The sequence below is a fragment of the Salmo trutta genome, chromosome 34, assembly GCF_901001165.1.
Source record: "Salmo trutta chromosome 34, fSalTru1.1, whole genome shotgun sequence".
Taxonomy (NCBI): Eukaryota; Metazoa; Chordata; class Actinopteri; order Salmoniformes; family Salmonidae; genus Salmo; species Salmo trutta.
The window spans coordinates 9,162,459-9,189,121 of NC_042990.1; the positions used below are offsets into that span (position 1 = coordinate 9,162,459).

General features: G+C 43.5%; 1 protein-coding gene across 1 annotated transcript in view; it reads left to right on the top strand.

Annotated features, from left to right (window-relative positions):
* The window catches only part of grin2da (glutamate receptor, ionotropic, N-methyl D-aspartate 2D, a), a 58,237-nt gene that overhangs the window by 20,604 nt on the left and 10,970 nt on the right, over positions 1–26,663 (top strand). Inside the window, exons 5-11 of the mRNA XM_029731079.1 lie at positions 4,071–4,402; positions 13,053–13,167; positions 14,921–15,129; positions 17,318–17,486; positions 17,996–18,149; positions 22,735–22,860; positions 23,153–23,382. Of these exons, the coding sequence (XP_029586939.1) occupies positions 4,071–4,402; positions 13,053–13,167; positions 14,921–15,129; positions 17,318–17,486; positions 17,996–18,149; positions 22,735–22,860; positions 23,153–23,382 (1,335 nt within the window). The remainder of the gene's footprint in view (positions 1–4,070; positions 4,403–13,052; positions 13,168–14,920; positions 15,130–17,317; positions 17,487–17,995; positions 18,150–22,734; positions 22,861–23,152; positions 23,383–26,663) is intronic.

Sequence of the window (26,663 nt, forward strand, 5' to 3'; positions counted from 1 at the left end):
TAAGAGATGAAGCGGCGTACACTCTCTGAGCTTTTCCCACAAGAACACTTTGAAGGAGCAGTGACCAAATATCTTGCAGCCATTTTAGGGATGTGGCAATCCGCTCAAACAGAGTAAAATATACATCCACCTCCTTTTCGTTGAAAGGCGGTACAAGCCGGCTATTCCGTCCAAGATTAAACTCTGATGAGGGTGCAGGATGGCCTGACTGGATTGGGAGGGCTTCCAGATCCATCTCTCTTAATCAAATGGCATGCACACGTTCTTCTTGTTCTTGCTCTAGTCTGCCTGCACGTTCTCTTTCTTTGTGCTCAAGCACGACTTTCTGTCGTTCAAGTGCTGTCTGTTGTTCAAGCTCTAATTTCTCTTGTTCACGCTCAAATGTCTGTTGTTCAAGCTCGAATGTCTGTTGTTCACGCTCTAATGTCTGCTGTTCACGCTCTAATGTCTGCTGTTCACGCTCTAATGTCTGTTGTTCAAGCTCTAATTTCTCTTGTTCACGCTCGAATGTCTGTTGTTCAAGCTCTAATGTCTGCTGTTCACGCTCTAATGTCTGCTGTTCACGCTCTAATGTCTGTTGTTCAAGCTCCAATGTCTGTTGTCCACGCTCCAATGTCTGTTGTTCACGCTCTAATGTCTGTTGTTCACGCTCTAATGTCTGCTGTTCACGCTCTAATGTCTGTTGTTCAAGCTCCAATGTCTGTTGTTCACGCTCTAATGTCTGTTGTTCACGCTCTAATGTCTGTTGTTCACGCTCTAATGTCTGTTGTTCAAGCTCCAATGTCTGTTGTTCACGCTCTAATGTCTGTTGTTCACTCTCTAATGTCTGTTGTTCAAGCTCCAATGTCTGTTGTTCACGCTCTAATGTCTGCTGTTCAAGCTCTAATGTCTTGTTCACGCTCTAATGTCTGTTGTTCACTCTCTAATGTCTGTTGTTCAAGCTCCAATGTCTGTTGTTCACGCTCTAATGTCTGTTGTTCACGCTCTAATGTCTGTTGTTCAAGCTCTAATGTCTGTTGGTCACGCTCTAATGTCTGTTGTTCACTCTCTAATGTCTGTTGTTCAAGCTCCAATGTCTGTTGTTCAAGCTCCAATGTCTGTTGTTCAAGCTCCAATGTCTGTTGTTCAAGCTCCAATGTCTGCTGTTCACGCTCTGTCTGTTGTTCACCCTCTAATGTCTGTTGTTCACCCTCTAATGTCAGTTGTTCATACTCTGTCTGTTGTTCAAGCTATAACGTCTGTTGTTCACACTCTAATGTCAGTTGTTCACACACTAATGACATATTTTCATACTCTGTCTGTTTTTCACACTCTAATGTCTGTTGTTCATACTCTAATGTATGTTGTTCACACTCTGTCTGTTGTTCACGCTCTAATGTCTGTTGTTCAAGCTCCAATGTCTGTTGTTCAAGCTCCAATGGCTGTTATTCAAGCTCCAATGTCTGTTGTTCAAGCTCCAATGTCTGCTGTTCACGCTCTGTCTGTTGTTCACCCTCTAATGTCTGTTGTTCACCCTCTAATGTCAGTTGTTCATACTCTGTCTGTTGTTCAAGCTATAACGTCTGTTGTTCACACTCTAATGTCAGTTGTTCACACACTAATGACATATTTTCATACTCTGTCTGTTTTTCACACTCTAATGTCTGTTGTTCATACTCTAATGTATGTTGTTCACACTCTGTCAGTTGTTCACACTCTAATGTTTGTTGTTCAAGCTCTAATGTCTGTTGTTCACGCTCTAATGTCTGTTGTTCACGCTCTAATGTCTGTTGTTCACGCTCTAATGTCTGTTGTTCACGCTCTAATTTTTGTTGTTCCAACTTTGCCTTTAGTTCTATCTCTCTTAGTTGCACATCTACGGGATGTACTCTGCCACCCGTAGGACCCTTTTCATCAACCTCCCTCTCCGGAAGGATTTCCTCCTCCACCAAAGCAGTACCAATCAACTCTATGACTACTGCTTTTGGATCGCCAGATGCCACTTTGGCATAATACTTTGCAATGATGAGCAGATTCACCTTTGTATATTTATCTAGTATTTCATAGGGTTTTCCACAAATACTTCCAACTTAAAGTCCATGGCTTTAGTTTTATAAGCCGGTGTGTTTGTGCAACTTTCAAACTGATTCTCCCATTCTTATAACCCCTCAGGGTGGATGGCAGTGACAGAAACTCTACCACAAAAGGCTATTCTGAACACAACAGAGCTTCAGAGTAGGTGATTAGAGCGACTACCTTACTGATGGGAAACAAGATCCTGGATGAGCCCCCATTTTGTTAAATTCCCCAGCAAGAAAACCAAAAATTGTTGCTCAAAAAGGGGAACTAACAAAGAGTCACTGACAACAACCAACCCAGGTGGGGATTTAGGAGGGGTTCCAAAAGACACTCATGAGGGTGTCCACTGAAAGTTGTCTAGCAACAACAACTGCAACCTAAAAGACACACACCATGAGCTCCCACTAAATTTGCCCACTTAGAGGCAAACAAAACTCACACCAGACTTAAAGTCAGGAAGCCAAGCATAAAAGTGGAGCAAAACAAAAACAGGGAAGATCAGATAAAGGATTGTTTTTCTAGCAGTAGGGCGAGCCAACTAAAGGTGTTAACCCTCCACATCTCTCGAGACCACAGGAACACTGGGCTAACCACTCTTAAATAGCAACTGGGCCAGCACAGGTGAAACACCTTCCCACTAATGAGACGGCAACCAGCACAGGTGTAAAACATACTGACTAACGAGGTGACACCAATCGGTGCGCCCAACGTGCTAACGTGCTAACGTGCAGTACGTGCTAAAGTCCAACCTCAAAACATAAATGAAATTGTAATTGTAATTGAAATCCAGCTGTAGATGGTGTTTTGACATACACTACATGACCAACAGTATGTGGACACCTGCTCGTCATTCCAAAATCATTAACATTAATATGGAGTTGGTTCCCCCATTGCTGCTATAACAGCCTCCACTCTTCTGGGAAAGCTTTCCACTAGATGTTGGAACATTGCTGCAGGGACTTGCTTCCATTCAGCCACAAGAGCATTAGTGAGGTCAAGGCACTGATGTTGGGCGATTAGGCCTGGCTCGCAGTCGCCGTTCCAATTCATCCCAAAGGTGTTCGATGGGGTTGAGGTCAGGGCTCTCTGCAGGCCAGTCAAGTTCTTCCACACTGATCTTGACCAACCATTTCTGAATGGACTTCGCATTGTACACGGGGGCAATGTCATGCTGAAACAGGAAATGGCCTTCCCCAAACTGTTGCCACAAAGTTGGAAGCACAGAATCGTCTGGAATGTCACTGTATGCTGTAGTGTTACGATTTCCCCATCACTGGAACTAAGGGGCCTAGCCCGAACCATGAAAAACAGCCCCAGACCATTATTCCTCCTCCACCAAACTTTACAGTTGGAACAATGCATTGGGGCAGGTAGTGTTCTCCTGGTATCCGCCAAACCCAGATTCGTCCGTCGGACTGCCAGATGGTGAAGCGTGATTCATCACCCCAGAGAACGCGTTTCCATTGCTCCAGAGTCCAATGGCGGCGAGCTTTACACCAATCCAGTCGACACTTGGCATTGTGCATGGTGATCTTATGCTTGTGTGCGGCTGCTTGGCCATGGAAACCCATTTCATGAGGCACCCGACGAACAGCTCTTGTGCTGACGTTGCTTCCAGAGGCAGTTTGGAACTCGGTAGTGAGCATGGCTGTGTGCTCAATTGTATACACCTGTCAGGAATGGGTGTGGCTGAAATAGCCGAATCCACTAATTTGAAGGGGTGTCCACATACTTTTGTATATATAGTGTATGTAAAGAAGAAATAGGAGAATGGACAAAAAGAAACAGAAATTATGTAACGATATAACATTTCACGCCAAACACTATCCACTGCTGCAGCCTGAATGGGAAATGGTCTGAGTTGAGATGTTTTCAAAGAAGGCAGTGGATGGGGTCAGCATCCCCAAAACTGCCACAGTGTGACTGACATCATTTGACCCAGTTCGCTACAACAAGACTCCCACTTAACCACTCGCTCTCTCCCCCTCTTTCTCCTCCCCCGCTCTTTCCAGGTGCGTCTCCTCTACTGCTCCCAGGAGGAGGCCGCGCTGATCTTCAAGGCGGCCTGGGCCTCGGGTCAGGCCGGACACTCCCACATGTGGTTCGCCGTGGGGCCAGCCCTGTCCGGCCTTGGCCTGGAGGGCCTCCCCAAGGCCCTGTTCGCAGTGCGGCCGCAGGGCTGGAGAGACGAGCCCCGCCGGAGGATCGCCAAAGGGGTGTCTGTGCTGACCCACGGAGCCATGGCTCTGAGGAAGGAGTACGGCTGGGCTCGAGGGCCACACTACTTCGCAGGCAACTGCCAGACAGATGGCAACCAGACGCAGAGGGTGCCAGACAGGATCAGGTGAGGACAGCGGATGTGTTCATTCAGATCTTCTCCTTCAGAACTTCTTCTTTAGAACTTCTCCTCTGTGGTGGAGGAGTGTCACTTGCTACTGCTGGCTGCTTCTGTCTCTCTCTCTCTCTCTCTCTCTCTCGCTCTCTCCTTCTCTCTCTATTTCTCTGCCTGCCTCTTTCTGTCCGTCTGCTTCTCTCTATCCTCAGTGTGTCTATGCCTTTCCTTCTCTCACTTCTCGTTCTTCCCCCTCTCTCTTTCTATCTCTTCCTCTCTCTCTCTGTCTGCCTTACTCTGTCGTCTGTGATTGTCTCTCTGTCAGTCTCTGCCTCTCTCTCTCTCTCTCTCTCTCTCTGTTTCTCCCCCTCGTCTGCCTCTCTCTCCCCATCAACAGCTGGAACACCTCAACCCCTCTCTCGCTCTCTCTCTCTCTCTGTTTCTCCCCCTCGTCTGCCTCTCTCTCCCCATCAACAGCTGGAACACCTCAACCCCTCTCTCGCTCGCTCTCTCTCCCTCTCTCATTGTCTCTCTCTCTCCATGACTGGTTCCCGGTTGCGTATGAGAAGTCTTTGTATCTCCCTCCGTCTGTCTTTTGCTGCCTGTCAGCCGTGTCTCATAGTTGACTCCTCCAAGTCCCCCTCATGTCATTCATTCAGTACACTTGGCTGAAAGATACATGAGCCATGTGTACATGCTGTATGTCCGTGTCCGTCCTTATAGAGTATGTGTCAGAATAAAGTAATGAGCCATGTTCCTGTGTTGAATTAACAATGCATGAACCATGTTCATTTGTGAATCAAGTTAAAGATACAAGCCTGGTTGAGTCCCTGCTAATCAAGTTAAAGATGACTTCTTGCGTCCATGCGAATCAAGTTGAAGATACATGACTTTTCTATGCAAATCAAGTTGAAGATATGACTTTTCTATGCGAATCAAGTTGAAGATACATTACTTTTCTATGCGAATCAAGTTGAAGATACATTACTTTTCTATGCAAATCAAGTTGAAGATATGACTTTTCTATGCGAATCAAGTTGAAGATACATTACTTTTCTATGCGAATCAAGTTGAAGATACATTACTTTTCTATGCGAATCAAGTTGAAGATACATTACTTTTCTATGCAAATCAAGTTGAAGATATGACTTTTCTATGCGAATCAAGTTGAAGATACATTACTTTTCTATGTGAATCAAGTTGAAGATACGTGACTTTTCTATGCGAATCAAGTTGAAGATACATGACTTTTCTATGCGAATCAAGTTTAAGATACATTACTTTTCTATGCGAATCAAGCTAGATTTCTTTTAAACATGAGTTAAAAAAACGTAAGCAACGTTAACCTATTAATAACAGTTCTGGGGCCACCCGAGTGGCGTCACTACAGAACCGGGTTCAATCCCAGTCTGTGTCGCAACTGACCGGGAGTCCCATAGGGCGGCGCACAATTGGCCGGGGGTCTTTACTTGGCTCATTGTGCTCTAGCATCTCCTTGTGGCGAGCTGGGCACCTGCAGGCTGACTTCAGTCGTCATTTAAACTGTGTTTCCTCCGACACATTGGTGCAGCTAGCTTCCAGGTTAAGCGGGCGGGTGTTAAGAAGTGCGGTTTGGTGGGTTATGTTTTGGAGGAGGCATGACTCGACCTTCGCCTCTCCCAAGCCCGTTGGGGAGTTTCAGCAGTGAGACAAGATTGTAATTGGGGAGATAAAGGGGATAAAATACCCCCCCCCCAGAAAAAAATGTTTTAACCCAGTTTTGTAGCAATGAGGTTTGTGCAGTAAGCTATAGGCCCAATACACTGCATATTGGCTATGCTTGAATTGCCCTGCCATTGTTGTTCTTCTCAGACCATTTTGAAATTATATTTAAAAAAAGAATGGTATGTGATCATATGATAATTTGTTGTATTACTTGTGATGCACAGCATAATAATTAGCTTCTTAATTTTTTTACTGGACTGATGGCCTGATTCTGATAGTCAGTCGGAGAAAAGGGGACACAGTCTTCTAGCTGATGGCGAAACTCAAGTCGCACTGCATTATTTCTGCCTCGTGCACCAATTCATGTTGTTACTCCTATGACCAGAGAAAGTCGGAACACATTGATTTACTCATTAATTGCAGCTGCAGTGCTGGTTGTAGCGTAAGTGGAAGTAGGGAGAACGTGCATTTTGTAGCTTGTAAAAGTGTTGACAGTGCTGAATAACTTCAACATGAAATTACTCATCAAAACAGCAGCTCTTGCTGTATTCTTCTTTTTACAGTCTATGGCTCGAGGAAACTGTGCAGACACGGTGATCTGAGCTCTCTGATTGGCCAGCGGTAGGACTGTAGGTACACTTGATTTGCTCTCTGGGCCTGCCGGGTAGGCGGAGTTCTACCTTCAGACACATGAAATGGTTCAAAATGGGAACACTTTGCCTGTCCGGCGCTAGGGCTGCTGAATCAAGTGCACCTACCACCAACAGCACTAGGGCTGCTGAATCAAGTGCACCTACCACCAACAGCACTAGGGCTGCTGAATCAAGTGCACCTACCACCAACAGCACTAGGGCTGCTGAATCAAGTGCACCTACCACCAACAGCACTAGGGCTGCTGAATCAAGTGCACCTACCACCAACAGCACTAGGGCTGCTGAATCAAGTGCACCTACCACCAACAGCACTAGGGCTGCTGAATCAAGTGCACCTACCACCAACAGCACAAAACAAATAAAAAATTGAAGAACGCAAGGCTTTACCATTGGGTTTTTTACAGAAATGTTGGGTGATCGACTAGAAATTCCTTGGAGATGACCAGTCGATTGGGACCGGTTAGTGACCACTGGGCTAGGATTAAGTTTAGGGTTAGGGTTAGGGTTAGGGTAAGGGTCAGGGTTAGGGTTAGGGTCAAGGTCAGGGTCAGGGTTAGGGTAAGGGTCAGGGTCAGGGTTAGTAGGTTGTTAGTTGAAAAGATACTGATACTCTGTAGATACAGTTCCTTCAGAAAGTATTCATACCCCTTGCCTTATACCACATTTTCTACACAACCTACTCCATAATGACAAAGGGAAAACATGTTTTTAGAAATGTTGGCAAATTTATTGAAAATGAAATTCCCAAAATATCAAATTTACATAATTATTCAAACCCCCGAGTCACTACTTTGTAGAAGCACCTTTGGCAGCGGTTACAGCTGTGAATCTTTCTGGGTAAGTCTCTAAGAGCTTTCCACACCTTGGATGTGCAACATTTACCCATTATTCTTTTCAAAATTCTTCATTCTCTGTCAAATTGGTTGTTGATCATTGCTAGACAATCCTTTTTAGGTCTTGCTGTATATTTTCAAGCAGATTTAAGACAAAACTGTAACTCAGCCACTCAAGAACATTCACTGTCTTATTGGTAAGCAACTACATTGTAGATTTGGCCTTGTGTTTTAGGTTATTGTCCTGCTGAAATGTGAATTCATCTCCCAGTGTCTGGTGGAAAGCAGACTGAACCAGGTTTGCCTGTGCTTAGCTCCAGTCCGTTAATTTGTTATCCTGAAAAACTGCCCAGTCCTTAGTGATTACAAGCATACCATTGCACGATGCAGCCACCACTATAATTGAAAATAGGGAGAGTGGTACTGTGTGTGTGTTGTATTTCATTTGCCCCAAACATAACACTTTTGTATTCAGGACAAAAAGTGAATTGCTTTGCCACATTTTTTTGCAGTATTACTTTAGTGCCTTGTTGCAAACAGAAGGCATGTTTAGGAACATTTTTATTCTGTACAGGTGTCCTTCTTTTCACTCAGTGAATTAGGTTAGTATTGTAGAGTAACTACAATGTTGTTGATCCATCCTCAGTTTTCTCCTATCACAGCCATTAAACTCTGTAACAAAACTCTGTAACTGTTTTAAAGTCACCGTGGGCCTCATGGTGAAATCCCAGAGCGGTTTCCTTCCTCTCCGACAACTGAGTTAGAAAGGACGCCTGTATCTTTGTAGTGACTGGGTGTATTGATTCACCATCCAAAGTGTAATTAATAACTTCACGATGCAGATATTCAATGTCTGCTTTTTTTACTAAATGTTTTATCCATCTACCAATAGGTGGTCTTCTTTGCGAGGCATTGGAAGACATCGCTGGTCTTTGTGGTTGAATCTGTGTTTGAAATTCACTGCTCGACTGAGGGACCTTACAGATAATTGAATGTGTGGGGTACAGAGATGAGGTAGTCAATCATTCAAAAATCGTGTTGAACACTATTATTGCACACAGAGTGCAACTTATTGTGTGACTTGTTAAGCAATTTTTTTCTCCTGAAAAAATGTAGGCTTACCATAACAAAGGGGTTGGATACTTATCGACAAGACATTTAAGCTTTTCATTTTTAATTAATTTGCAAAAATGTCTAAAAACATAATTCCACTTTGACATTATTACCAAAAATCTGACATTATTAAAAAAAAAAAAATCTCCATTGAATCCATTTTAAATCCAGTCTGTAACAAGAAAATGTGGGAAAAGTCAAGGGGTGTGAATACTTTCTGAAGGGACTATAGTCTATAGAGCATCTACAGATGGACTATCAAAATAAAGTGTAACCAAAGACTTAGATAATACATTACCAAAAAAAAATATCCACTTACTGTTCATTCATTGTTAATGTATCAGCTATAATGGGTCTCTTTAATGCATTTCTTTGACCAGTCAGGGTAATACTACAATTATCCACCTCCCACCACTCTCCCCGCTTTATCTCACAATTATTTTTCCTGCATCCCCTTCTGTACCTCTCTGCTCCTCTCTCATCCCTGCACCCCTCCCTCTCCCTCCTCCCTCTGTCTCTCCCACCGCTATGCTCTTTATGGTTTGTTTTTATTACACCATTCCATTTCATCCTCAATCTAATCTCATTCTTTCTCCCCTCCATCCCATCCTCGCTCCTTCCCTCCCACGCTCTCCCATCTATTGTCAGTTCGCAGCCCTCTCTCTCCTCTCTTTCTCCCTGGCTCTCTCTCTTTTTCTCATCACTCCGTCTCATCCCTCTCCCCACCCCCTCCTCCCTTGGCCTGACTCTAAAAGGGATCTGATGCGGCATCGTTTTACATGTAAATTGGATAATTGGTTATGGTGGTGTAATGCAGGGTAGAAATATCGGAGGCAGTTACACACAGCCACGAACAGCCCCCCCCCCCTCCCCCACCACCACCACTTGGCCCGTCCAGTTTCCTTCTAATGAAGAAGCTGGCATCAGTAAGGCATGGGAGAATCTAATAAAGAGGGCACATACTAATGTAGCTCAAAAGAGAGTACATTAAAATCCGACTGAATGTTGTCTGATGTTTAAACAGCTAGTCACCCTCCCCAAACCCTCCATCCCTTCTTTCTCTCTCTCTCTCTCTCCACTCTCTTTCCCTCTCTGCCTATCCTCTCGCTCTCTTTCCTGGCTTCTCTCTCTCTCTCTCTCTCTCTCTCTCTCTCTCTCTCTCTCTATCCCTGACTCCTTCTCTCTCTCCACTCTCTTTCCCTCTCTGCCTATCCTCTCGCTCTCTTTCCTGGCTTCTCTCTCTCTCTCTCTCTCTCTCTCTCTCTCTATCCCTGACTCCTCTCTCTCTCTCTCTCGCTCTCTCTATCCCTGACTCCTTCTCTCTCTGTCTGAATGCATTAGCCATTATGAGTTGTCTTTGTCTCCGGCACGGGAGACAAATCTACATTCAAATAGTCCGTAGCTTCTGGTTGTTTGTTCACCTCACAATGTTCGGCATCAGAGGGAACACATGTAATGTCAATGACTGTGTGTCGCCATGACAACATGGCACTCACCAAGAGCGATCAGCGGCATTGCAGAGTTGAAGCGAATGCTAACATTGTCTTTTGTCATCAAATAAGAAAAGCGACTACCATACGGTGGGATGAATAGTTCCATATTGGTCAGGAGATTTTTTGGGGTCAGGAGATTTTCCAAACCATAAAGGGATCATTTGAATGTAGAATAGAGACCAAGGGCGTTTCCTACTTTCATTTCTCTATGCTTGGGTCAGTGTTCTCTTCACGGGCTTGCTTTGACGAATCGCTTGCGACCGGGATTGTGTGTAATAGGGTGTGGGTGTCATAAAAAAGTAATGAAACCCTTTATGACTTCTTCACACAGCTCTTCCATACATACTGTATAAGGCCCTCTAGCTCATTTGCATTGCATTGCATTGCATTACTTTGCATGCCATCATTGCCCGTTGTATGTACAGTAGCAACAGGATGGATATGAAAACCAACATAACCCAAAGCCATGCCACAGGGCTCCAGCCGGTCTGACCATGCGCCGGAATGCGTATAATTCCTCCGACTGTATGATATTGAAAAACCCATCAATTATAAATCATAGTTCAGCTCATTTCTCTTGGGAAGTCAATGAGAGGGCAGTGTTTGAGACGTAAATAAAAAATCTCATATTGTGTAGTAGGCTTTTTATGTGACAGCCTCGTATAAATAATGGCCAAAATAAATATGAAAGTGGAAAATGAAATGAGGGCATCTTCAATCAACAATTGCTGCATCATGAAAACAAGAAAGCGCTGCCGACAAATTCCAAATGCCTTTCGAAGGACAGGAGAGAAAAACAAAACCGGTGTTGGGTTTTTAACATTCTATCTGACTGGCGGCGTCCTCTGTGAATGGTGCTTTTAGGTGCAGTGTTGTCATGGTGACACAGAAGCATCTCAGACTATGCAACAGACAGACTACCCCTAACAGCAAAAATATTCCACATGAAAGCCAACAGCTAGTGTGGTTTGCTTTATAGCTTTTACCCCTGATTATCAGAATGGGGCTAGGAAGCCATTAGCACTCTCGATATCAAAGAGTTACAGATGTGTTGAAGATGATGGAAAATAGCCTGCCTACCCTACATCTCTGCATACTGCAGTCTTTGCAAGTCTCAAACACACACACTGCACATTATCCATGTGATATGCAGAAACTACCTGCCTTTTGTAGAACTCTGGTACTCTAAAGCCCTCTCTTGAGAGGCAAGTTCACATGTTTTGTTCATCAAGTCATTGATTTATTTACATTTCATGTCACGTCGCTGCCTGTAACTGTACCCGGCTGGAACACAATAACAAGCAGCTTGGGACATAGAGAGATCTCTAGTGTAGTGCCTAACAGCCCACCTGCGTCCTGTTGTCTCTCACCCTGCCACTCTGCCACTCTCCCCCTTCCATTTGTTGTACCTTTCAAGTACAAAGCTTGTAGCTGAAGACACATGGAAGATAAATGACATGGCCAAAAGTATGTGGACACCTGCTCATTGAACATTTCATTCCAAAATCATGGGCATTAGTATGGAGTTGGTCCCCCCCTTTGCTTCTATTACAGCCTCCACTCTTCTGGGAAGGCTTTCCACTAGATGTTGGAACATTACTACGGGGACTTGCTTCCATTCAGCAACAAGGTCATTAGTGAGGTCGGGCACTGATGTTGGGTGATTAGGCCTGGCTCACAGTCGGTGTTCCAATTCATCCCAAAGGTGTTCAATGGGGTTGAGGTCAGGGCTCTGCAGGCCAGTCAAGTTCTTCCACACTGAACTCGAAAAAACATTTCTGTATGGACCTTGCTTTGTGCACGGGGGCATTGTCATGCTGAAACTGGAAAGGGCCTTCTCCAAACTTTTGCCACAAAGTTGGAAGCACAGAATCATCTAGAATGTCATTGTATGCTGTAGCATTAAGATTTCCCTTCACTGGAACTAAGGGGCCTAGCCCGAACCATGAAAAACAGCCCCAGACCATTATTCCTCCTCCACCAAACTTTACAGTTGGCACTATGCATTTGGGCTGGTAGTGTTCTCCTGGCGTCCGCCAAACCAAGATTCATCCGTCGGACTGGCAGATGGTGAAGTGTGATTCACCACTCCAGAGAACGCGTTTCCACTGCTCCAGAGTCCAATGGCGGCGAGCTTTACATCACCCTCGCCAACGCTTGGCATTGCGCATGGTGATCTTATGCTTGTGTGCGGCTGCTCAGCCATAGAAACCCATTTCATGAAGCTCCCAACGAACAGTTATTGTGCTGACTTTGCTTCCAGAGGCAGTTTGGAACCCGGTAGTGAGTGTTGCAACCAAGGACAGATGATTTTTATGCGCTATACGATTCAGCACTCGGTGGTCCCGTTCTGTGAGCTTATGTTGCCTACCACTTTGCGGCTTAGCTGTTGTTGCTCCTAGACGTTTCCACTTCACAATAAGAGCACTTACAGTTGACCGGGGCAGCTCTAGCAGGGCAGAAATTTGAAGAACTGACTTGTTGGAAAGGTGGCGTCCTATGACGGTGCCACATTGAAAGTCACTGAGGTCTTCAGTAAGGCCATTTGAATGCCAATGTTTGTCTATGGAGATTGCATGGCTGTGTGCTCTCTCTCTCTCTCTGCCACTCTCATTGCCTTCACTGTCACTTCTAGCTAAAACATTAAGCTTGCTTCTCCGTTTCTTTGTTTTTCTGCCTGCCTGCCTGCCTGCCTGCCTGCCTGCCTGCCTGCCTGCCTGCCTGCCTGCCTGTCTGTCTGTCTGTCTGTCTGTCTGTCTGTCCGTGCTGAAAGTTATCTAGTGTGCCCCTCTATTTCTCTCTGTTTCCCTGTTTCTATTTCTCTCTTTCTGTCTGCCATTCTCTCACTCCATTCCCTGTCTTCCAGGTTCTTCAGTAACATTACGCTGAGTGGCCGGGACTACTCGTTCAACAGTGACGGCTACCTGTCCAATCCAGTGCTGGATGTGATTTCCTACACCGAGGGGAAAGGCTGGGAGGAGGTCAGTGAGTTAACGCGCTAGCCTCTAATTAGCTGACACGCTCGCTAACCTGGCTAACCACCATCCCACACCCCGTCAAGTCTTGCTCACACACACACACACACACACACACACACACACACACACACACACACACTCCCCTCACCTTGCTAACCACGCTAACCGCACTATCACAGTCCATCGGATGTGCCTACGTACCCCTCCTTCACATTTTGTAAACCTTGTTAGCTTTTGTTAACAGGCTAACTCAACGTCTAATGCTCTTGCCTCAGCTCTCCATTCACTCCATTCCTGCTGTTTTCAACGAACCTTTCAGTACTCTGTATGTTGACCCACGTCGCTGCCTCAAGGCCTAGCGATTCCATTGATATCCATTCACAACCCCCAGAATTCGTTCAGCATGAATCGTGATACACTCAACACGCCTCTATACGGCGGTAGAAAAAGTACCCAAACGTCATACTTGAGTGGAAGTAAAGATATCTTCATGGAAAATGACTCAAGTAAAGGTGAATGTCATCCATTAAAATACTACTTGAGTAAAAGTCTAAAAGTATTTGGGTTTTAAATATACTTAAGTATCAAAAGTAAATGTAATTGCTAAAGTATACTTAAGTATCAAAAGGTAAAATATGAATCATTTCAAATTCCTTATATTAAGCAAACCAGATGGCAAGATGGTCTTGTTTTGTATTTATTTACGGATAGCCAGGGGCACACTCCAACACTCAGACATCCTTTACAAACCAAGCATGTGTGTTTAGTGATTCCACCAGATCATCAGTAGGGATGACCAGGGATGTTCAAGTGTGTGAATTGGATCATTTCCCTGTCCTGCTAAGCATTCAAAATGTAACTAGTACATTTGGGTGTCAGGGAAAATGTAAGGAGTAAAAAGTACATTATCTTCTTTAGGCGTGTAGTGAAGTAAAAGTAAAAGTTGTCAAACATATAAATAGTAAAGTAAAGTATAGACACCCCCAAAAACATCTTAAGTAGTACTTTCAAGTATTTTTTTTTTACTTAAGTACTTTACACCACTGCCTCCGTACTGTCAGTGTCAAGGTGGGCTAATCCGACCCAGTTGCAGCAGAATGATAACATGGTCCCTGCGGTCGTGCTCCTTCAGTTCATTTCCCATCTCCTCTGAGTATATTTACTGAGGGCTCTGGGCTCAGATCAGGAGAGGGGAGTGAACAAGCAGTGGATGATTGAGCTCTGGGACCAGTTTCTGACTCCAGACCATTATATGATGGAAAAACCAGACCACTTATGATTTACAGTGCGTTCATAGTCTTCATAGTACTGTAACTTACTGTTCCCTATAGTATAACATAACCACCATTCAAAATATGAAGATAATAATATAAAAAATGTAGGCCATTCCATGGTCGACATGTACACGTACTAATACATTGTAGCTAGTCATATTCAAACCAGACAACTTCAAGTGACCCCAAAGGAGAACTGATGAATTGGTGCTTCAGAAAACGGTGACTTACTTGAATTCATTTGTGAATCACTTCAACACAGGTCGCGGTCACTTCTGGTTTTTATTTCCCCCAGTATGCAGTCTCCTATGTTAGCTTGACCGCTGAGACACTGGAACACTCTCAAAGTGTTTAGCACATGCCGCACTTACCACAAAGCGGCGCGGTGAACGAAAGAGAGACACACTGTGTCGCACAAAGGTTTCCCTTTTCCACCTCACGCTCCGTATACTTCCTAAGTGTCTCTGAATGATCTCCTGCAGGTTGGCACGTGGCAGAACGGTGTTCTGGATCTCATCATCCAGCCCTTTTCACGCTACGGCTCCTTCCTCAAGCCGCTGGATGACACCCAGCACCTCAAGGTGGTCACCCTGGAGGAGAGGCCCTTTGTCATTGTGGAGCCAGCCGACCCAGGCACCAACTCCTGCATCCGGGACTCGGTGCCCTGCAGACTACCGCTCAACACCACCAAGTAAGGCCTGCTACTGGGGCGGATGTTTTACCATGACCTACCCTGGTCTAACCATGGAGATATTTAACCATGACCTACCCTGGTCTAACCATGCAGATGTTTAAGCATGACCGACCGTGGTCTAACCATGCAGATGTTTAAGCATGACCGACCGTGGTCTAACCATGCAGATGTTTAAGCATGACCGACCATGGTCTAACCATGCAGATGTTTAAGCATGACCGACCGTGGTCTAACCATGCAGATGTTTAAGCATGACCGACCATGGTCTAACCATTCAGATGTTTTAACATGACCGACCGTGGTCTAACCATGCAGATGTTTAAGCATGACCGACCGTGGTCTAACCATGCAGATGTTTTACCATGACCGACCGTGGTCTAACCATGCAGATGTTTAAGCATGCCCGACCGTGGTCTAACCATGCAGATGTTTTACCATGACCGACCGTGGTCTAACCATGCAGATGTTTAAGCATGCCTGACCGTGGTCTAACCATGCAGATGTTTTACCATGACCGACCATGGTCTAACCATGCAGATGTTTTACCATGACCGACCATGGTCTAACCATGCAGATGTTTTACCATGACCGACCGTGGTCTAACCATGCAGATGTTTTACCATGACCGACCGTGGTCTAACCATGCAGATGTTTAAGCATGCCCGACCATGGTCTAACCATTCAGATGTTTTACCATGACCGACCATGGTCTAACCATGCAGATGTTTAAGCATGACCGACCGTGGTCTAACCATGCAGATGTTTAAGCATGACCGACCATGGTCTAACCATTCAGATGTTTTAACCATGACCAACATGTAACCAACGTAGTTTAAATGTTGTAACTATCATAAGTGTAAAGGGGAATTTCATTCAAAAATCGTGGTCAGCCATGTTGATCGTCATTATTCATATAGTTTACTGAGAGTGTGTTTCATATACAATGCTTTAATCCACACTAACTAAAAAGGACATAACTCCTAAAAGTATGATGTCACAGGGTAACATTCTCTCTCCTCGAGGCATTCAGGGAAAATAATTGGAGAGAAGTTGTAAAGATTTAGCATCTGAATTGTGGTAAATAAATAATAAAGCCTTTGAACTTAAAAATGTCTTTATACACTGAGTGTACAAAACCTTAGGAACACCTGCTCTTTCCATGACATATACTGACCAAGTGAAAGCTATGATCCCTTATTGATGTCACTTGTTGAATCCACTTCAATCAGTGTAGATGAAGGGGAGTTAAAGAAAAATTTTAAAACCTTGAGTTTTAAAATGGATTGTGTGTGTCATTCAGAGGGTGAATGGGCAAGATAAAATATATAACTGCCTTTTGAACGGGGTATGGTAGTAGGTGCCAGGTGCACCGGGTTAAGTGTGTCAAGAACTGCAACGCTGCTGTTTTTCTCACATTCAGCAGTTTCCTGTGAACTTTTGATTGAAGTTTCCCCTTAAAGTAACTTTTTTGGATGCAGCTTAGTCTAACCAGTAAACACGTGCTTTGCCCGTTTTTCTTATTGACATGCTGTTGTATGTTCTCTCTTGTCCTCTTTTATATACTCTCACTCAGTGTTTCACAGTCTGCCCTGGTCTCTAAAGGTCTGATGAGTGTGTTGTGTGTTCCCAGTCTGTCTCTGATGCCTGGTAACAAGGCCTGCTGAACGTTCCATCAGTTTGATTTGCTCAGGGAGATTGGCCCATTTAATTAGCCTACTTTGAACATTCCATTAGAATCTTAAAACCTGCACTGACTGGTGGGTTATCATAGTAGGCATACAGGGAGGGACCACACATTGATATTTGCCCAGATAAATGTAGCTTTTTGATCTACCATCAGGCTTTTTCTGTCGACTTCCCTGTTGTAAAGCTACACGCTTGGAAAGAGTCCACGTATGTCCCGTTACATCTCCTCGTCCCCTGCTGAGGGTAACCCACACAGAAAAATAGCATTTAATCCTGTTTTAATGCAGTCCTCCTTCTCCTCTCCTGTCTGTCCTGATGTGCAGTCCACCTACAGGCAGTATTGATCCAGCTACTACAGCTCTCGCTAATAATTCATACATTCCTCCTTGCCCTTCTGTGTCTCCCTTCTGCTTCTCTCTGTCCTCTGCCTCCTGTCTCTAACCCTCTCCCTCCCTGTCTTTCTCTCCTTCCCTCCCCCTCTCTCTCTCTGTAACCACAGTGTGCCGGTGGATGAGAAATCGTCGAAGCACTGCTGCAAAGGCTTCTGCATTGACGTCCTCAAGCGATTGGCCAAAATAGTGGGCTTCTCCTATGACCTCTACCTGGTGACCAATGGCAGACATGGGAAGAGGGGGAGTGATGGGCAGTGGAATGGCATGGTCGGGGAGGTCAGGGGTCATTCATTTCTTCTGCTCTTTTTCTTTTCGTATTCAAAAAAACGTATTCAAGGGGTGCCAAGCAATTCCTCCTCAAAATCCCCTAAAAGTAAATGTGGAGACAGAATGAGACTAAGTCAAATAGATTAGTATTCCCATGGAAGAGTAACTGGAGTGTTTGGGTTGGAGTCTTGGGCAGATGCCTCGTTATTTCCAGGAAAGCCAATCCCCCTCTGAGGGCCGGGATTAATACGGGTGGTTAACAGAGAATGGGATGTTATATACCAGCACGGCTAAGGGTGTGTTGTTGTGCTTACACAGCCACCGGGTGCTAGGCTCCTTCTACCCGGTGCCGGTGTCCCTTTTCTCTCTCCGCGAGGCTACCTCAGTCGCTCAACTCGCCCTCGAATCTCGTTAACGCAACCATTTTACTACTGAGACAGCTGGAAGTGAGTGCCTGTGAACGTGAATGGGCCCGTTTTCTTTCTGTTCCTAACTGCAGTTCCCCTCCCGCCCACCAGGTGGTTTATAAACGGGCCGACATGGCCATTGGCTCCCTGACCGTCAACAAGGAGAGGTCGGAGGCTGTGGAGTTCTCCGTGCCCTTCGTGGAGACAGGCATCAGCGTCATGGTCTCCCGTAGCAACGGCACCGTCTCGCCGTCGGCCTTCCTTGGTGAGCAGGGCAGACTAAGAGCTTATGAAGGGCATATGATGTGCTATGAAGGGGCTATGAAGGGCCTATGATGTGCTATGAAGGGGCTATGAAGGGCCTATGATGGGCTATGAAGGGTCTATGGTAACACACAACACCTGACAACCCAGCCAACATTATCCCACATTAACAAGGAAAACCTCGATTTCTCTCTCTTGGTTTAGTATCAAAGTTGTCAAGCAATGTTTCACAGGGTTCTCAAATAAAATCCATAAACCCATTCACTATTCCAATGGGCTATGTCGCTCCTCGGTAATGAATGGTGAAAATATTTCAGATAAAATATGTCTCTAAGGTAACGCCTCTACATTTCAAGCCGCCTGAGCGTAATTCTAGTCTTTGCCCAACCATGTAGAGAGACTCAGTCTTTAAACAAGGCAGACATTTTAATCCTACAGCTGTCGATTGAGACGTGATGGTACGTTTAAATCTGCAGCCAGATCTTAGATTATACAGTGTGAAATGCACCGAGGTAATGGCAGCTCATCAGATATGACTCAGTAGTACACAGCAATCTGGCCATAGGAGACGGCTGTGCTGTACGTAAAACAAGCTAGTTCAGACATGAACTCAAACAACACAGACTGGATGAAGTCTTAGTTTCAGACACTCAAACAGCACAGACTTGATGTAGTCTTAGTTTCAGACACTCAAACAACACAGACTTGATGTAGTCTTAGTTTCAGACACTCAAACAACACAGACTGGATGTAGTCTTAGTTTCAGACACTCAAACAACACAGACTGGATGTAGTCTTAGTTTCAGACACTCAAACAACACAGACTGGATGTAGTCTTAGTTTCAGACACTCAAACAGCACAGACTGGATGTAGTCTTAGTTTCAGACACTCAAACAACACAGACTGGATGTAGTCTTAGTTTCAGACACTCAAACAACACAGACTGGATGTAGTCTTAGTTTCAGACACTCAAACAACACAGACTGGATGTAGTCTTAGTTTCAGACACTCAAACAACACAGACTGGATGTAGTCTTAGTTTTAGACACTCAAACAGCACAGACTGGATGTAGTCTTAGTTTCAGACACTCAAACAACACAGACTGGATGAAGTCTTAGTTTCAGACACTCAAACAACACAGACTGGATGTAGTCTTAGTTTCAGACACTCAAACAACACAGACTGGATGGAGTCTTAGTTTCAGACACTCAAACAGCACAGACTGGATGTAGTCTTAGTTTCAGACACTCAAACAACACAGACTGGATGTAGCCTTAGTTTCAGACACTCAAACAACACAGACTGGATGTAGTCTTAGTTTCAGACACTCAAACAACACAGACTGGATGGAGTCTTAGTTTCAGACATTCAAACAGCACAGACTGGATGTAGTCTTAGTTTCAGACACTCAAACAACACAGACTGGATGTAGCCTTAGTTTTAGACACTCAAACAGCACAGACTGGATGTAGTCTTAGTTTCAGACACTCAAACAACACAGACTGGATGGAGTCTTAGTTTCAGACACTCAAACAGCACAGACTGGATGAAGTCTTAGTTTCAGACACTCAAACAACACAGACTGGATGGAGTCTTAGTTTCAGACATTCAAACAGCACAGACTGGATGTAGTCTTAGTTTCAGACACTCAAACAACACAGACTGGATGAAGTCTTAGTTTCAGACACTCAAACAGCACAGACTTGATGTAGTCTTAGTTTCAGACACTCAAACAACACAGACTGGATGTAGTCTTAGTTTCAGACACTCAAACAACACAGACTGGATGTAGTCTTAGTTTCAGACACTCAAACAGCACAGACTGGATGAAGTCTTAGTTTCAGACACTCAAACAACACAGACTGGATGTAGTCTTAGTTTCAGACACTCAAACAGCACAGACTGGATGAAGTCTTAGTTTCAGACACTCAAACAGCACAGACTGGATGTAGTCTTAGTTTCAGACACTCAAACAACACAGACTGGATGTAGTCTTAGTTTCAGACACTCAAACAACACAGACTGGATGAAGTCTTAGTTTCAGACACTCAAACAACACAGACTGGATGTAGTCTTAGTTTCAGACACTCAAACAACACAGACTGGATGAAGTCTTAGTTTCAGACACTCAAACAGCACAGACTGGATGTAGCCTTAGTTTCAGACACTCAAACAACACAGACTGGATGTAGTTTTTCCCCCTGAATGATTCATTTCAGACTTATATCTGTCTGTCAACTAAGATTTAGCAGACAGTCTGGACATATTCTGTATCCAATGGCCACCCAGAAGTTTTTTTTACCCCAAGGCCATTTAGTCTGAATCAAGGGTCACTGATTTGATGGTAACCTAAGGGTCATTGGTTTGCTCTTAGTGTGTATTAGCTGGCCAGAGCCCAGAGTAATCTCTTGCCAAGAAAATCTTGGCTCTTCAAGCCTGACTCTTTCTTTTAAGGCTGTTTTCTTGAGACCTTCAACCATTTTCTCAACTATCTTGTTTTGACCTTAATATTTTTGATATTGTAGGTTACTCCTGTATGACTAAGGTCAGACAGAATCTGAAAATGATTTAAAGGCAATTCCTGATTCCTCTGTATGCAATTACAGAGCAATTGCTTCATTACTTTGTAATAACACATTAATACATGTAATTAGTTCCTTCACAGGTATCCAATCAAAATCATGTTACCACAAAACAATCCCTTTAAATCTTTACCTATTTAAAAAAATATATATATATTTTACCTTTATTTAACTAGGCAAGTCAGTTAAGAACAAATTCTTATTTTCAATGACGACCTAGGAACAGTGGGTTAACTGCCTTGTTCAGGGGCAGAACGACAGATTTTTACCTTGTCGGCTCGGGGATTTGATGGCACGAGTGTAGTGGTTTGAGAATGGCTTTTTTGTAGAATTCCCTCCTTGGCTATGTTCCAAAGTCAATGCTAGCATACCACTTAGAATGCATGCCTGTAATCTGTCTGTATAGTTAAACACACAGCACTTGTTAGAGGGTTGCTGGGCCATGTAAAAACTAACATACACAAATGCTCCACCACATACCCTTATATATTTAATAAGGCTAGTAAATGCACAATGTGCATCCACTCTTGGATCGAAACTTTGTCCATTTACAAGCCTTATTAAAGGGATGAGGTCGAGCAACCATCTAATGCGTGTCCAATACATTGCCTGTGTCCCAATGGCACCCCGTTACCTATGTAGTGTACTACTTTTGACAAGGGCTCAATGGGCTCTAGAAAAAAGTAGTGCACTACAGTGGGGTCCCAAATTATTGACACCCTTGATAAATATGAGCAATAATGATTGTATAAAATAAATAATTGAAATACTGAGCTATATTGTATAAAAATATATATATTGACACCCCTAAAGGTTCTTATAAATAAAGTAGTCAAAAGTTGAGTATTTGTTCCCATAATTCTAGCATGCAAGGACTGCATCAAGCTCTACAAACTTGATGGATGCTTTTACAGTTAGTTTCGGTTGTATTTCAGATCATTATTGTGTCATTTTGGAGTCACTTTTATTGTAAAAATAAGAATATAATATGTTTCTAAACGTTTCTAAACACTTCTACATTAATGTGGATGCTACCATGCTTAGAGATAATCCTGAATGAATCGTGAATAATGATGAGTGAGAAAGTTACAGCGGGTCAAAGATCATACACCCAGAAATGCTAACCTCCCCTGTAATTGGTAATGGTGAGAAGTTAGCATGTCTTTGGGGTACGATCTTTGACCCGCTGTAACTTTCTCACACATCATTATTCACGATTCATTTAGGATTATCCACATTAACGTAGAAGGGTTTAGGAACATATTCTATTATTATTTACAATAAAAGTGAATCCAAAATGACACATTACAATATTTACCATTAATTTCTATTGGGCACAAAACAATCTGAAACAAAACCAAAATGCAAATGTCTCCAACAAGTTCGTAGAATCACAAGCTTTGTGTTGTCATTGGGTGCTAGGAATATGGGACCCAATGTAGAATATAGGATCAAACGAAGAACAATTGTGAAAGTATATTATTTTATACTAATACTGCTCAGAGAAAGAGATTTTGTTTAACAAGTAATACTTTTTTTTCTCAAAAAGGTAGTGGGCAAAATTATTGACACCCCTAAATATTCTTTTAAATAAAGTAGTCAAAGGTTTAGTAACCCTTGAATACTTTATTTATAAGTATCTTTAGGAAACCTTTGACTACTTCATTTATAAGAATATTTAGGGGTGTCACTAATTTTGCCCCCTACCTTTTGAGAAAAAAGGTATTACTAACAAAATATTTTTCTCTAAGCAGTTTGATTAGTATAAAATATTATAATGACCCAATTTTTGGGAGCATACAATATAGCTCAGTATTCTAATTATTTATTTTATACAATCATTATTGCTCATCTTTATCAAGGGTGTCGATCATTTCGGACCCCACTATATATATAGGGAATTGTAGGGTACCATTTGGGACGTGTCAATAGCTTCATTCTAAGTAGCAAGCTAGCGAGAACCTTGGAACAGAACCTTTGTCTTTCTGATGTGATGTTTCAGAGCCGTACAGCCCAGCTGTGTGGGTGATGATGTTCGTCATGTGCCTCTCCGTGGTCGCTGTCACAGTCTTTATTTTCGAGTTCTTCAGTCCCGTTGGCTACAACCGCAGCCTGCAAAGTGCAAAGAGTAAGTAATTTATTACAGTATGGTCATTATTATTTCAGGTTATCACCATTGAAGCAATTGAAGTAGTCGTGATGAGTTACATACCAGTGTGAGTAGTACCCTGGGGATATTTCTTTTCCATTCAATGTCCATTTCTTTCTCTCTCTCTCTCTCTCGCTCTTTCGTTCTCTCGCTCTTTCGTTCTCTCACTCGCTCTCTCTCGCTCTCTCTCTCTCGCTCTCTCTCGCTCACTCTCTCACTCATTGTCTCTCCCACTCCCTACCCCTCTTCCCCCCGACCTCTCTCTATCCAGAGACAGGGGGCTCTAAATTCACCATAGGGAAGTCTATCTGGCTGCTGTGGGCTCTGGTCTTCAATAACTCAGTGCCCGTGGAGAACCCCAGAGGAACCACCAGTAAGATCATGGTGCTGGTGTGGGCCTTCTTTGCTGTCATCTTCCTGGCCTCCTACACGGCCAACCTGGCAGCCTTCATGATCCAGGAGGAGTACATCGACACTGTGTCTGGCCTCAGCGACAAGAAGGTGTGTGAGTGAGGAGGCCATTCTGATCCAAGGCCAAGATGGCTATAATGTCTGTTTCCATAGCACAGTGATGCCTCAATTCTTCACACTTCTCCCAAAGTGTGCACTCGCACATTACCTGTCTATGGATTTAAAAGCATTGCATTGGGGAAGGCAGGGCCGGATTTATGCGGGGGTTTACCAGGGCTGAAGCCCCTGGGCCCAGCCCCTTGGGGGCCCAAGAGGATGCAAACAATTATATATGTATTACAGTTGAAGTTTACATACACTTAGGTTGGAGTCATTAAAACTCATTTTTCAACCACTCCACAAATTTCTTGTTAACAAACTATAGTTTTGGCAAGTCGGTTAGGACATCTACTTTGTGCATGACACAAGTAATTTTTCCAACAATTGTTCACAGACAGATTATTTCACTTATAATTCACTGTATCACAATTCCAGTGGGTCAGAAGTTTACATACACTAAATTGACTGTGCCTTTAAACAGCTTGGAAAATTCCAGAAAATTATGTCATGGCTTTAGAAGCTTCTGATAGGCTAATTGACATCATTTGAGTCAATTGGAGGTGTACCTTTGGATGTATTTCAAGGCCTACCTTCAAACTCAGTGCCTCTTTGCTTGATACCATGGGAAAATCAAAAGAAATCAGCCAAGACTTCAGAAAACAAAATGTGTAGACCTCCACAAGTCTGGTTCATCCTTGGGAGCAATTTCCAAATGCCTGAAGGTACCACGTTCATCTGTACAAAGAATAGTACGCAAGTATAAACACCATATGACCACGCAGCCATCATACCGAATGTACTTTGGTGCGAAAAGTGCAAATCAATCCCAGAACAACAGCAAAGGACCTTGTGAAGATGCTGGAGGAAACAGGTACAAAAGTATCTTTATCCAAAGTAAAATGAGTCCTATATCGACATAACCTGAAAGGCTGCTCAGCAAGGAAGAAGCCACTGCTCCAAAACCGCCATCAAAAAGCCAGACTACGGTTTGCACCTGCACATGGGGACAACGATCGTACTTTTTGGAGAAATGTCCTCTGGTCTGATGAAACAAAAATAGAACTGTTTGGCCATAATGATCATCGATATGTTTGGAGGAAAAAGGGGGACGCTTGCAAGCCGATGAACACCATCCCAACCGTGAAGCACGGGGGTGGCAGCATCATGTTGTGGGGGTGCATTGCTGCACGAGGGACTAGTGAACTTCACAAAATAGATGGCATCATAAGGAGGGAAAATGACGTGGATATATTTAAGAAACATTTCAAGACATCAGTCAGGAAGTTAAAGCTTGGTCGCAAATGGGTCTTCCAAATGGACAATGACCCCAAGCATACTTCCAAAGCTGTGGCAAAATGGCTTAAGGACAAAAAAGTCAAGGTATTGGAGTGGCCATCACAAAGCCCTGACCTCAATCCTATAGAAAATATGTGGGCAGAACTGAAAAAGCGTGTGCGAGCAAGGAGGCCTACAAACCTGACTCAGTTACACCAGCTCTGTCAAGAGGAATGGGACAAAATTCACCCAACTTATTGTGGGAAGCTTGTGGAAGGCTACCCGAAACGTTTGACCGAAGTTAAACAATTTAAAGGCAATGCTACCAAATACTAATTGAGTGTATGTAAACTTCTGACCCACTGGGAATGTGATGAAAGAAATAAAAGCTGAAATAAATCATTTTCTCTACTATTATTCTGACATTTCACATTCTTAAAAGAAAGTGGTGATCCTAACTGACCTAAGACAGGGACTTTTTACTGGGATTAAATGTCAGGAATTGTGAAAAATTGAGTTTAAATGTATTTGGCTAAGGTGTATGTAAACTTTCGATTTCAACTGTATATATGTATACAGAACAGAAATATAAACGCAACATAAAAAGTGTTGGTCCCATGTTTCATGAACTGAAATAAAAGATCCTGGAAATTTTCCATACGCACAAAAAGCTTATTTCTCTCAAATTTTGTGGACAAATTTGTTTACATCCCTGTTATTGAGCATTTCTCATTTGTCAAGATAATCCATCCACCTGACAGGTGTGTAATATCAAGAAGCTGATTAAACAGCATGATCATTACACAGGTGCACCTTGTGTTGGGGACAATAAAAGGCCACTCTAAAATGTGCAGTTTTGTCACACAACACAATGCCACTGATGTCTCAAGTTTTGAGGGAGCGTGCAATTGGCATGCTCACTGCAGGAATCTTCAGCAGAGGTGTTGCCAGAGAATTTAATGTTCATTTCACTATCATAAGTCACCTCCAACGTTTTTTTTGTTGAGAAATTGGCTGTACATCTAACCGGCCTCACAACCGCAGACCATGTGTAACCACGCCAGCCCAGGACCTCCACATCCGACTTCTTCACCTGTGGGATCATCTGAGACCAGCCACCCGGACAGCTGATGAAACTGAGGAGTATTTCTGTTTGTATTGAAGCCCTTTTGTGGGGAAAAACTAATTTGGATTGGCTGGGCCTGGCTCCCCAGTGGGTGGGTCTATGCCCTTCCAGGCCCACCCATGGCTGTGCCCCTGCCCAGTCATGTGAAATACTTATAGATTAGGGCCTAATGAATTGATTTAAATTGACTGATTTACTTATATGAACTATAACTCAGTAAAGTCGTTGAAATTGTTGCATTTTGCGCTTATTTTTGTTCAGTATAGTATATATATATATTTTTTTTATGCAACCGCCAAACACAGGAGGACTCATGAGCCCGCTCTCAATGAGTGTAGACAGCCTGCTGCAGCCTTCTGCCACTCTGCTAATCATCACATGAGGCAGGAGAGAAGCTAGGGGCCCACGTGGGTAACTGGGGTGCCCTGCCTTTATTGGGTAACTGATTAATAAAATAAAAAAACGGCATAATAAATAAATGTGACTGGTCAGTTGTGTGAGTCAGGGGCTGGGCCAAAGCCGAAGATGCAAAAAAAAAAAAAACACAAATAAAATTGCGGTATTTTTTGTAATATTAAATAGTTTTATCACGCCACACCAAAGAGCATCATTATATGTAGTGTATATTATGCCACAGAGAATCAATAGTTAATAAAAAATTATTGTGGATTTATTTTTATCACACTCACAAGCATGTATCTGCCAAAATAAAGGAAACACCAACATAAAGGGTCTTAATGAAAATGGTGTTGGACCACCAAGAGCTGCCAGAAGAGCTTCAATGCGCCTTGGCAGAAATTCTACAAGTGGACCTAAACGATGCCAGGAAAATGCACCCCACACCATAACATGTACTTTGTATCCCTCGTTT